The sequence below is a fragment of the Diceros bicornis genome, chromosome 36 (genome assembly GCF_020826845.1).
Source record: "Diceros bicornis minor isolate mBicDic1 chromosome 36, mDicBic1.mat.cur, whole genome shotgun sequence".
In the NCBI taxonomy this organism is placed as follows: domain Eukaryota; kingdom Metazoa; phylum Chordata; class Mammalia; order Perissodactyla; family Rhinocerotidae; genus Diceros; species Diceros bicornis.
The window spans coordinates 26,382,845-26,395,384 of NC_080775.1; the positions used below are offsets into that span (position 1 = coordinate 26,382,845).

Here is a 12,540-nt window from a genome sequence, read left to right on the forward strand (position 1 = left end):
TAAGAAGCCAGTATTATTCTAAGAAGTATTACGGCCTCCATCTGTGAGATGGGGAAAGGCTCAGAAGGCTAGGCAATATAGGCGGCTATATGGTACAGCTGGGACTAAATTTAAGAATCTGACGGTAAGCACAATGCTTTTCTCACTGCAATGCAGCTGTTATGAGCAGCTGCTGAAATAAGAGAGTGTTATACTCCTCCTACTCAGTCTTTCCCGAGTACACAACAGAAGCAGGGGTAGGTCAGGATTGCGGAGGCGGAAGAGCCTGCGATTTCAGTGAAATAGCACACGGCTCTCTGCATCTGCGCTTGCGCAAGGGAGGACTAGGTTCTCCGGAAAGACGCTTGGGCCTATGGGTTTGCGCAGACGCAGAGCTCCCTGAAGGCGGAACTGGGGCGTCTGAGGCTTCTGCAACCTAAACAACCGGTGTAAAAGGAAGGTGGCAGGCGCGGAGGGGTGCGCATGCGCGAGTAGCTGTCGCTGGTGCAGGGTTGGTTGAGCGCCGGACCGGGGCGGCTAGCTGGGCTCGGAGCGGAGCAGGGTCAGGATGGACGAAGACGTGCTGACCACCCTGAAGATCCTCATCATCGGCGAGAGTGGCGTGGGCAAGTCCAGGTGAGGCGGGGCTGCGGGCCGTGACGAGGCCGGCGGGGCTCTTTCTGCCTCGGTGGCCGCTGTGTCCTGGGCCGCGACGGGAACGGTAAACGGCGGCGGCGGGGCGGGCCCGGCTCGCGGCCTCCCGGCGTCTCGGCGGCGCGGTCCTGCGGGCCCGGACCCCGCGCCCCGCCCCGCGCCCGCCTGGCTCGCGGCCTCTGCCAGGCCCGGGGGCTCTGGATCGCTTTCCCTCCTGTCGCACCGAGGGAAAAACAATGTCGAGGGCCGCCGCTCGGCCGGCCGGGTTGCGGCCGAGGAGCATGGGGCGTGGCGGGCGGGTTTGGGCCCAAGTCCGGCCGTGCGCGAGGCCTCGTCTCGGCCCCTCGGGTTTCAGGCCTCCTGTCACCCCGCGAGTTGCGAGTTGTAACTCGATCACTTCGGGTTTTCTGTCGGGCTTTCTCTAAGCTACGTAATGTTCTACACTGGAAGTTTCGTGACGCCTTGGGTCGCATTCCTGGCCTCTTTTGGCGCACCCCCTTGCCGCTTCCTGTGTGTTTTTCTATGAGTCAGCTGTAAAGAGCTCATTGGTCTTCTGACCACTTGAGTAACTCACTTCAGTCTAAGATGCTAGAGCTTAAGCTTTGGACCACCTTTGAAAATAAAGTGTGATTGTTATTTCTCATTCCGCCACGTCATCTGTACGTAAAAGAACAAACTAGCATTTGTGCCTTTTCTTTCTTGCCTATTTCTTGGGGGAAGATCATGTTGAGAATACTTAGAGTTGAATATAAGGTAAGACGTGGAGCTCGATGGGTGTTTCATGCAGCTCTTTAAAAAAAGTTCTCCGGGTGAAGTTACCCTTGCCGTCTGATTATGAGTAGGTTACATTCTACGCTGCCTTGATCTTTAAACAATATTCAAATTCCAGGAGCTGTAAGCAACTTTATATTTTAACTATACCTCCTGATAACCTTATCTTTCAAATTACTTCATAGAAGTCTTACTTTTTTAGGTACTAAAGGATTTGAAATCTTATTCTGTAATGTTTTGAAATTTTATGTAATTTTAAAGTATGACAATACTTTTTCATAGTTTTCCTCATTTAATGTACTCTGTGTGTTGGAGTGAGGGATTTGTTCATAACAAGGAATAAATTAATGAAACATGAGCTAGCAAAACAGTAAAACAGAGAATAAATTAGTGAAACATTATGAGCTAGCAAAACAGTATGATTTGTGTGTGTGTATATGTTACTTAAAGGGCTGAAAAAAATCCTTTTTGCGATCACCATCTTAGTATATTTGAGAGTTAAAAAGTTAGTTACTATATTGAACATTGTCTTAATGGGAATTCCTAGCCTTGGGACCTTTCTTTTTTTCTTGAGATTTAGGTAAGGCATATGAAATTGCTGATTTTGAAGTCAGGAATGGTCGAATGTCATGTCATGTGGCTCAACCCAATACGTGATTGGTTGGCACTTGTTCTAAATGTATTGGATGGATGACTAGTTAAGCTATGTTAAAATTTTCTGGAAGGTTAACTGGAGGTACAGTGTTTACATAATTGAGTTTCTTCCTCTAGAGTAAAATCTGTTAACTGAATTTATTGGTTTCCTTAGTTCCTTCCCCTCAAACAAACTTATTTGGATCTAATCTGCTCCAAACTTTTTCTCAATACTTAGTAGTGAATTATCAACTGCTCACTGCAAAATTTTAACATCTTTACCTCTTTCAAGAAAGGATTATATTTAGGGAGAAATTTGGTTTATTTTTCTAGCTAGATATAAATTATTAGTATATGTGATATGCTGTGAAAAACAGCCTTGAACACTTACCTTTTTGGCTGAGAATAAATGACTCTACTAATATAAAAGCCTATGCTTTTTAAGGTGAGTTAGTACAAAAATATTTGTCATGGATATAATCTTAAAGTGTTGTTGTAACCAATAGTTTGTTTCTATTTTTTTTTACAGATTTAGTTAGTGGAAGTGAGATATCACTCGTGTTGTTGAGAAATCGTTGCACAACAAAGGATATTGTAACAAATTCAAATTAGTGGGTTATTTTGCAGTTTATTTCGTACTGTTGGAGTGTAATGAGTGTGTGTGATAGGAGCCAGGAAATCAGGATTATGAAACTGGTGCTGCCCCTTGTGTGACCTTGTGTGTGATATTTGAACACTCTAGGCCTTCATTTCTTCATTTGAAAAATGAGGTTGGAATAGAAATCTCTCAAACCCTATCTAATGTTAAATGTATAATATTCTTTAGTTCTGTGGCTAGCCATGGTGAAGTAAAGAAGTAACAAAGTGTTTCAGAAACTAGGAGGGATTGTAGAGACCTTCTGTTATCTAAATTACTGTCCCTCCTATGTCTCTTGTGGCCAATTTCGTTTGTAAATTAAGAAATGCAGATTAGTTATAATCATACCTTTTATTATAGATTTGATCTCCTCTAAGTGGAATGGTGGTAGTTGCTGCTTCCATCTATATAGCTCTGCGTGGAGAGTATTTTGCTCCTTTAGCTTTGAAAATATGAAGGCTTAAATATACTTCCTTTAGGGCAGTGGTTCTTAATCATTTTCGGGTTGTGGATTCCTTTCAAAATCTAATAGAGAAATAGACTCTCTGCCTAGAAGAATGCATATATAGACTAGTGTACATTTCAAGCTAATAGTGTACTCTTGGCTAAGATCTGCTGACTTATACTCAGAGCCCATATTAAAATTTGTTGCTTTGCACCATACCAATTCCCTGCCTTTCCTGACAAAGTACCATTAGTGACAAGGGTGGTTGTAAGGATTAGCAATTATGTAAGCAAAACTGGCTCAGTATCTGGCATATTGTTGATGTTCAATCAATAATAGCCAATACCATTGTTATTCTTTGTATTATTTTTATGTTATTGTTATTACTACTACTACTCTACAACGTTCTGTGTTTTTGTAATAGTATTTTCTGTGGCAACCCAGTATAGGTACATATCTTTTCTGTTCTTAAATTATGCGTAACTGATATTTTTAGTAAAATCTTCACTTTTTGTTTATTTAAAGTTTAATGTTGGGGAGAGAAGAAAATAAGTAGTGTTTTAAGATGCTTATTTGTGCTATCACCTGACTCATGTTGGAAGTAAGTAAAAATAGTTATATTCAAGAGAGTTCAATGTTAAGTAGGAAGATCTACAGTTTGACTCTTCTATTTTGCTTGCTTTTGTGCTGTTGGTTTTATGGTAAACACAAGAAAGCAAAACCGAAAAAGGGAGAGTTAATCCTTGAAATACAGCTAATGACACTGGGTTTGGGAACTACCAAGAAGCCGTTATGTTTTGCAGTCTCCTCTGTGGACAAAAAAAAAAATCTCTAGCAGTAATAATTACAACCTATAGAAATATTCATAAATGTTTTTCTGCAATTTAGACATCTGATAGCTGTTGGCTTGATTTTATTAACGCAAACGGGTCAATAGAACAGTCTTGTCCTACTTTAGTAGATAAGGTGAGGGAAGATTGATTAATTTTATAAATCTAGGGCTTTAACTAAAACTAGATTTTTTTTTTGAAAAGCTTCTAATAACTGACAGTTCTGCCTTATTTTAAATAAAATAATTCTGGGAGACATAAAATCTTAAAGTGTCCTTATGGTGTCCTTTACTTTCATTTCATCCCTTCCTTTCTAGTTTCTTTACCATTTCCTAGGTTTAATCCTTCGTTATTTCTCACCATAAGATGGCAGTTGTCTTTGTTGGATTTTTTTTTTGCTGGCATTAATTTGAGGTTCTTGCTATTCCTTTCTTTAAAAGCTTTCGGTACCTTCCTGTTGCCTACTTGATTTCATTCGGTGTTTCCAGCGTTTTGGTGGTCTGGTGGTTAAGATTCAGCGCTCACCGTCATGGCCCAGGTTTATTTCCTGGTCAAGGAACCACACCACTCATCGATTGTCACCCTGTGGCAGCTGCCTGTTGCTCTGATGCTGAAAGCTCTGCCACCGGTATTTCACATACCAGCAGGGTCACCCATGGTGGACAGGTTTCAGTGGAGCTTCCAGACTGAGACAGACTAGGAAGAAGGACCTGGCCACCCACTTCTGAAACATTGGCCATGGAAACCCTGTGAATAGCGGTGGAGTGTTGTCTGATGGAGCAACGGATGGTGCAAAAAGACCGGGCAGGGTTCCGCTCTGCTGTACACAGGGTCGCTAGGAGTCAAAATCCACTTGTCGGCACTAACAACAAAAAAAGCCTAGCATTTGACCGAGTATACCTGCTTTGGCCATCGTGTGATCTTTCTACCTTCACTTTTTACTATATCTTCTCTTCCCGCTTAGGTGGTAGTCATACTACTTGTTACAAAATGCTGGACTTGCACACCTCTCTGTTTTTACTTGAATTCAGAGTGGATTACGCATCAAGTTTTTTGGGTCTCTTTTTTTGCTGAGGAAGATTTGCCCTGAGCTAACATTTGTTGTCAGTCTTCCTCTGTTTTGTATGTGAGCTGCCATCACAGCATGGCCACTGACAGACAAGTTTTGTAGGTCTGCGCCTGGGAACCGAACCTGGGCTGCTGAAGTGGAGTGCGCTGAACTTAACCACTAGACCGCTGGGGCTGGCCCCAGATTTTTTTTTAAATTAATTGGTTGCGTTCCAAGAAACTTATTTTTCTCCCTTTCATCCACTTCAGTTAAAGCATGATGTGTTGCTGATATAATTTTCTCAGAAGGACATACCAGTACAGTTAAAAAAAAAACAACCCACAAACCTTTTCACACTTGATGAATTGTGTAGGGGAGAATGGGGAATATATTTTCTAGTAAACTACTTTGCTCTTGGGATTCTTTACTTGCTTTTCCAATAATTTAATTCCTCTGTGTATACCTGCACTGAGGCAATATTTCTGGGAGCAGACCTATATCAGCTATTTTTATCTAATTTGTAACAAAATATAACATTTATGAACATTTACCAAATGATTAGAAAGAAAAGTCAAATTTCTAACCTGTCTTTTTAACATCTCTTTTAGCCTGCTCTTGAGGTTCACAGATGATACTTTTGATCCAGAACTTGCAGCAACAATAGGTAAGCCTATGTTTCAAAATTCAATAGAAGTGCTGAATATTTTCTTGCCTTCGGGCTGTTTTATCTAACTTCCCCTACCCTCCTCTCACCACCCTGTTGCTTCCATGTCCATTGGAATCTTATTTGTCTTTCAAGGCTTAACTTTGGTGTCATTAAATTTCTGAAGCCTTTCTAGATCTCACCAAGCAAAAATAACTTTCTTATCTGTTGTCTCATGGCACTTTGTGCACACTGCTAGTGTTATGATTATCTGTACACATTTCCTGATTGTCTTTTATTTTGTGTTATACAATTATTTGAATATTTTTTGTATGCCAGGCACTGTCCTAAGAGGTAGGGTTATAATGATGGATAATATAGACTTGGTGTCGATCATCATGGACCTAATAGTATCACATAACAGTAGAGTATGTTAATTTTGTGTTTTTAGCATTTGCTACAGTATCTGGCATGTATTCTGAACTCAACATTTTTATTAATATTAGTTTTTAAATATTGTTAGGAGCAGTAATACCTAAATGCCTTTTTTAAATGAAATTTAGATTGCCTGAAAGTAGTTTGCCACACTAGCTTATTAGAATATATAAAAAGATAGAGCTATTTTGGTATCACACGTTTAGGGACTAGATGACAATATAAAGGTATCAAGAGAGCTTGTGTAGTTGAAAGAGCTGAGTCTCAGAGCAGGATAGTAGTTTTGGCTCTGCCTTAAACTCGTTGTGATCTTGAGCAGGTCATTTAACTTCATTGTCTTCATCTGTAAATTGAGAAGTTTTGGAGAGAGGTAATACATTTTTCTTACAGCTCTAAAATTTTATGATCTGATGAGTAGAATGTGGTAAAGATGATCCTAGCATTATTAGTAGGGAAAATAAACAGTTTCTGTTAACTGGCTTTATTGGTTTTTATTTATTGTGTCTGGGTTTTTTTTTCCTTTTCTTTTTATTGTTAAATAGTGTTATTCTTAGGGAAAGTTGTAAAAATAGTACAAAGAATTTCTGTATGTCCTACTCAGATTCCTCAAATGTTAATATTTATTACATATGCTTTATCATTCTCTCTCTACATACGCAGTATTTTTGTTTTTTGCGAATTGCTTGAGAGTAAATTGCAGACATGATGTCTTTAGTCTAAGTACTTTCATGTGTATTTACTAAATAAACATGGATACAATACTTTATACAGACAGATTTCGTCAGTTGTTCCACTAATGTCTTACATAGCAAAAGAAAAAGAGTTGTTTCTGGTCCAGGATCTAGTCTAAGATCACACATTGAATTTAGTTGTCATTTCTCTTTAGTCTCTTTTAACCTGAACAGTTCTTCAGTCTTTCTTTGTCTTTCACGGCCTTGACGTTTTTGAAGAGTACATACAGGTCAGTTATTTTGTAGAATATCCTTCACTTGCATTTGTCCAGCATTTGTCCAGTGTCTCCTCATAGTTAGATTCAGGTTATGCATTTTTGGCAGGAAGTCCACAAAAGTGCTTCTCAGAGCATGGTGTATATTTGTACCATTGCTAGTGATAGGACTTTGGTTACTTAAGGTGAAATATGTGACGTTTCTCCACCGTGAAGTGTCATCCTGTCATTCTAACTATGGTGCTTGTCAAATGATGATTTTTCAAGTTCCATCATTCCAGCTGCATCTTTCATTTAGCATTCTGTAAGGAAGTGCTCTTCTTTGTTTCTTTCTATTAATATGAACTCATAATGCCTGTAAATGTTTAATAAATTATATCAGGCATTACTTAGCTTTTGTATGACATATTAACATTTACCGATTTACTCTTGTTTGTGTGAAAAGGAATCATTTAAAACACTAGTAATTCAAAATGCATTTTAATTTGGCTTTGGTATATTATTTGTTCCTTTAAAAAATTGGTTAGTAGTAAAACTTTATTTTGCTCAGAACATGCCTGGTAATGGATAGCGAGGAGTAGAAGAATAGTAACTGGCAGGAAAATAAACTTGCCTGGAGTTAAAATTTTACTAAGGGAATGATCTGTCTTCATTTCAAGCCCAATTGGAAAATGGGGACCTGCAGAATGACAGATTATGTGTTGTCCTTATTATTAAAAAGGCTTTGTCTGCTATAAAAACAAATACTAAGATTTGGCACACTGGTGAGAATATACATAATTTGTTCCCCAGATGGGCCCTGGGTCTTGAAAAGTATCTTTTATATTTAGGCATCAGATTATTTTCTGCATTAGGTTATAATCAATGTACACATGAGTTTTTAAAATAAAAATAATTAGGTCAGTTGTTCATTTTTGTGAAAATTAGTGTTTTGTCGAAAATTAGTATTTTACCTCAATAAAATGGTAAGGAAAGCATATCTTCATCTTTCAGTAATATAGTTTGACATTCAAGTTTCTGTCTTATATAAAATATTCTTTTAAGATAATTGTTGAATTTGGGGTTTGAAGATGGTACTATGAAATTGGCATTTTCTTCTTTTGCGTTCTGGCAATTAGCTAATAACACCAAAGAGAGGGAAAAACTAAAGCACAAACCCCGTATTCCACTAAACTAGAAGATGGCTAAAACCCCAAGCCACAAAATAGATGGAATGGCAGCCAACAACAGTGGAGGTGAAGCAGGCTGCCTGTGGGAAGAAGTAGAGAGAGGATGCCACAGCTGCAAAGCTCAGAGCCAGCGAGAGATGTTTCATGAAGTTGAGAGGCCCCGCCTGAGGCACAAAACCTAAATCCCTTGTTTGCAAAAGCAAAATGGGTTTCTTAAGCTAATGACGGGAGTTTTCCTGCACCTGGTTTGATTTTAAGAGGTTGGGGAGATGAAGCCAAACAAGGAGTCACACAACAGGCCATTTTTGCGTTTGTCTGTCTCTGTAGCAGTAGGGGAGGAGATTCCTTTGCGTAGTGAAAAACCTCAAGGCTGCCTATCTCCACTGGCTGTTGAGAAATAAAAAACTAAACAATTCTCAAGTAAAACCCTGGATCAAGACAAAGTTTTACTAGTCCAGAACTGGAGCCACTATCGCCGCCTGCGTGAACCTCCTACAAATAGCTTCTCCAGGAAAACCTCCCGTCCTTCAGAGGTGAATTAGTCAAAAGGAATCCAGCTCAAGGCCGCTACCACCATTCAAGAATCAAAAAGGAAGAAAGGAACAGAAAAACAAAGGACAGGTGAAGAATACTCACCAGAAAAAATATTACTGTAAAGTAGATGGAAATCATGATGAAACATTTTGCCATGAATTTAAAATTCTTAATGGAAGTGTTTACCACTGAGGGCACAAAGCAGTGATATAAGAGGTCAGGGAAGGGATGGTGTAACTGCATGAGAAAATGCAATGTAAGCTGATTGAGCGGAAAGAAAAAGAAATAAGAAAAAAATAAAACAGTTACTGAAATGAAAGTGAAATTGAAAGGATCACAAGGGACAATAGAGACTGGCAAACAGTAGAGGACATAGAAGCTAGAAATGGAAAAAGTGGGTAGAATTTACCAAAATGAATAAAAATGTTAATACAAATTAGAGAAAATGATAGATACAGAAATCAGAAAGGAAATTCAACATATGTATATTTGAGTCTCAGAAGAAGAAAGATAATGAAACATAACAAATATTTAAAGATATCCAAGGTAACATTTCTGACATAAAAATAAACACACACACAAAATTGTAAGAATATTTTGACCAGGTTTTTTGTTTGTCACATGGGAGTGTGTGGGGGGAAAACAAAAGACATTAGATTTCTTTTTCTGCTATGGCAAGGCCAGATGATGGTACTTAGATATTTACCTGGGGTACTTAATCAGCTGATAAGTAGAATTGGTTGCAATTTAAGCATGGAACTTAGATCCTTGTAGAAATTAGTTAACACTAACTTTATATAATCTGACTAAATAGGCAAAACTTGCTTCATGTTAAGATTTTTTTGATTTACCGTTTTACCTTGAATATAAAAAGAGTGCTTTAAGTAAAATTTTTCTGAAATAAAAAAATTAGAAAATTTAAAACCAGTTCTCTACTTAAGACAGGCTCACAAACTATTTCTTAATCTGTTTGTAAGATTTATAGTTGTTAAAATATGTGAAAATGTTTTTTTGTCGGTTGATACATTTCAACTAAAGTTAAACAAATTTTGGTTAATGGTTGACTTAGATCAGTGATTCTTATCACTCCTTAATAAGCTTTTAAAAAATACTCATAACTGTACCCTCGTATTAACTGTGTCTGGCTTCTAAGGGCAGAGACTAAATCTATTCCATCCACAAGTTACCTTATAGTTTGGGCTTACTTAACAAAACAATAATTTAATTAAAATGGAAAGTAATGAGTTTATACATCTTGTTTAATGTCACGACATAAACTTGTTAAAATATTTAGAAATATAAGGTAATTCAAAGAAAAAGTTATTCTATTTCATATAATTTCATTCAATTAAGCATTCTAATTGGAATAAAGCAATAAAAGTCTCTAGCTTTTCTCTATTTAAAATAATGACAAGTGGTCTTCATGATATATAAAGAGTTTCTTTTTTCTATTTTACTTAGAGGTTTTATTAGGAAAAGTTATGATTTTTTTCATATGCCTTTTCAGCATTGATTAATGATTGATAGACTTTTTTATACTGACATGTCCTGGCTTTCCTAGATAAGTATTCAGTCAGATTGTTTGACATATTTCTGGATTCTATTGACTAGTATTTAACTTAGAATTTTTACATCTATTTTTGTACTTAAGATGGTCTCTCCTTTTTTGTATTTTTTTAAAATCAGAATTTGGTATTAAAGTTGTACTGCTTTATAAAATGAAGGAGCTTTCCATTGTCAACCTACAAAAACAGAAATCAGTTTAAGAGGCAAAGCGTTTATTTGGAATCAAAGAATTGCAGTTCAGGGAGCACAGTTTCAGGTAGAAACCCAAATAGTGTCCTGATTACAGGAGAGGGGCTCAGAGTTTTTATGGGAAAAAGGGAGGAAGATGAGCTGAGGTATATTAAAGAGGAGTTCATTGGTGCTAGATGAGGTAAGACTAGGTTTGTACTTCATAGGTTGGCTTGTGATTCGGTCTTTAGGCCAAAGGCTAGACTTGTACATCATTGATTAGTTAGCGATTCGGTCATCGGCGAGTCCAATTTCGTTGGTCCTTACAAACAGGATATTCTTGTTGTCTGGCCGCATGCCCAGTTGTGCAAGCAGTGCGGGATAGGTAGCGGAGAGACCGAACAAAAGACCTGGAGACAGCGTATGAGACATAGGTTTACTGGGATTTACTTGGGGGCTGAACGGAGCTGCTCACCACTACCACGAGCAGGGAGGGGGCTGCTTATATAGGTAGGGGGCACGAAGGCTATGTGCTTACCAAGAGGGGCTGTCCCTGGTACGGCCATCATTCCCAGGAACAGTAACTCACGTGGAGGGGCTCTGTGTTCCTTTAAGACGTGATGTTCTTTGAGTGAGATAAGGTATGATCTGGACTGGCCAGGCCCTTGATCATTACAAATCCCGGAAGCTGGGTGTCTTGCCCACACCGTTGGCGTCCTGCCCAGAAGGGGGCCAGAAGGACACACGGTTGTAATAGGGCATGCAGGTTGTTGCTGAGCAAGCAAGGCCCAGGCCCTACACGTGTCCTTACTGACTTCTTGGAATGTTGGCATTTTGGTCCAGTTTGGAAGATAAAGAAAACAAGACGTGCAAGGCAATTCTTCTGAAACGGCTGCTCCAGCTCTATTTTGATGTGGCTCCACTCATGTCAGTCTTTTACACCATCTTTTTAAGTTGTCTTTACATTTCACCCCCAAGTCAGTCTGATCCTCCTCATTTCTTACCATTCCAGCCTCTTCAAGTTTTCTCTTTCTTAGGACAGCCTTGGGAGTGTAACTAGGAAAGCGTCCCAACTTCTCTCTTAAGTCAATTGCTCATAGCATTCTTTTAAACTCTTCATTATCTGTGCCTGTGTTCCTCTCTCATTTCTAAACTTGTGTATTTTTGTAGTCTGCGTTTTCCTAAGGATTGTATCTATTTTATTGTTTGAGGAATTGCTTTATTTTTTTCTTCTCTCTCCCTCCTACTTTTCTTTTGGTTTATTTTGTTAGTTTTTTAAGATAAGAATTAAATTCTCTTCTTTTTATTCTTTATTCTTTAGTAAAGATGTCCTTCCTCTAAGAACGAATTTTACTGTGTCCCATAGGTTTTGGTGTGGTGTGTTTCTTTTTCATTGCTCTCTGGATAGTTTGAATTTTCTGTTTTGCTTTCCGTTTTGGACATTTGAAATCTTTGATTTAGGAATATGTTTCTTAATTTCCAGGCTTTTTTTGTTACTGTTTTATTTCTTATTTATTGGATAATGATTACTGTTCAGAGTAAGACCACCTACTCCTCTGCCAGCCTCGTGTCCATCAGCAGGAGTTGAGATGGAGCCTCAGAATTGCTTCTGACAAGACCTTCCTCCACACCCCTCTTTCTTCTCCAGACATTTTTATCTTGCTATGCCATCTGCCACAAGATCATCAGACATCATACAGTTTTTCCCCTCTTTAAGTAGTCACCACAAAAGCCCTGGCCTCCCAGGTTATTCTTTTTCACCCTGATTCTAGTCTTCATAAGGTTTTGTACATCCACTTTTCTCATTTCCAGCTCCCACTCCTTCTCTACTCTTGAAATGTATTTTTTCTGTCCTCTAGGGTAGCAGAGGACTTACCGCCTTTGATTGTTAATATTTTTAAGTTGTTTGTAAACTCAGATTTGGGGATCTAGGTTCTTGTTCTCCATTGGATCCTTAAAGCTTTTATATATCTCTCTTGGTGCCCACTTCTCTACACCCCACGTCCTGAAAAATAACTAAAAATCAGGTAAAGAAGGAATTTTTATATTCCTTAATGAGAAGGGGAAAATTGACTTAAAGAG

The 12,540-nt window shown here is 38.5% G+C and overlaps 1 protein-coding gene across 2 annotated transcripts in view; it reads left to right on the forward strand.

Annotated features, from left to right (window-relative positions):
* The first annotated feature begins 443 nt into the window (after window positions 1–443).
* RAB18 (RAB18, member RAS oncogene family) overlaps window positions 444–12,540 on the forward strand; it is a 36,249-nt gene continuing 24,152 nt past the window's right edge. The window contains exons 1-2 of one of the 2 annotated variants that reach the window (XM_058532697.1): window positions 444–615; window positions 5,606–5,661. In XM_058532697.1, coding sequence (XP_058388680.1) covers window positions 548–615; window positions 5,606–5,661 — 124 coding nt within the window. In that variant the 5' untranslated portion in view covers window positions 444–547. The remainder of the gene's footprint in view (window positions 616–5,605; window positions 5,662–12,540) is intronic. The other variant, XM_058532696.1, reaches the window with a different exon arrangement.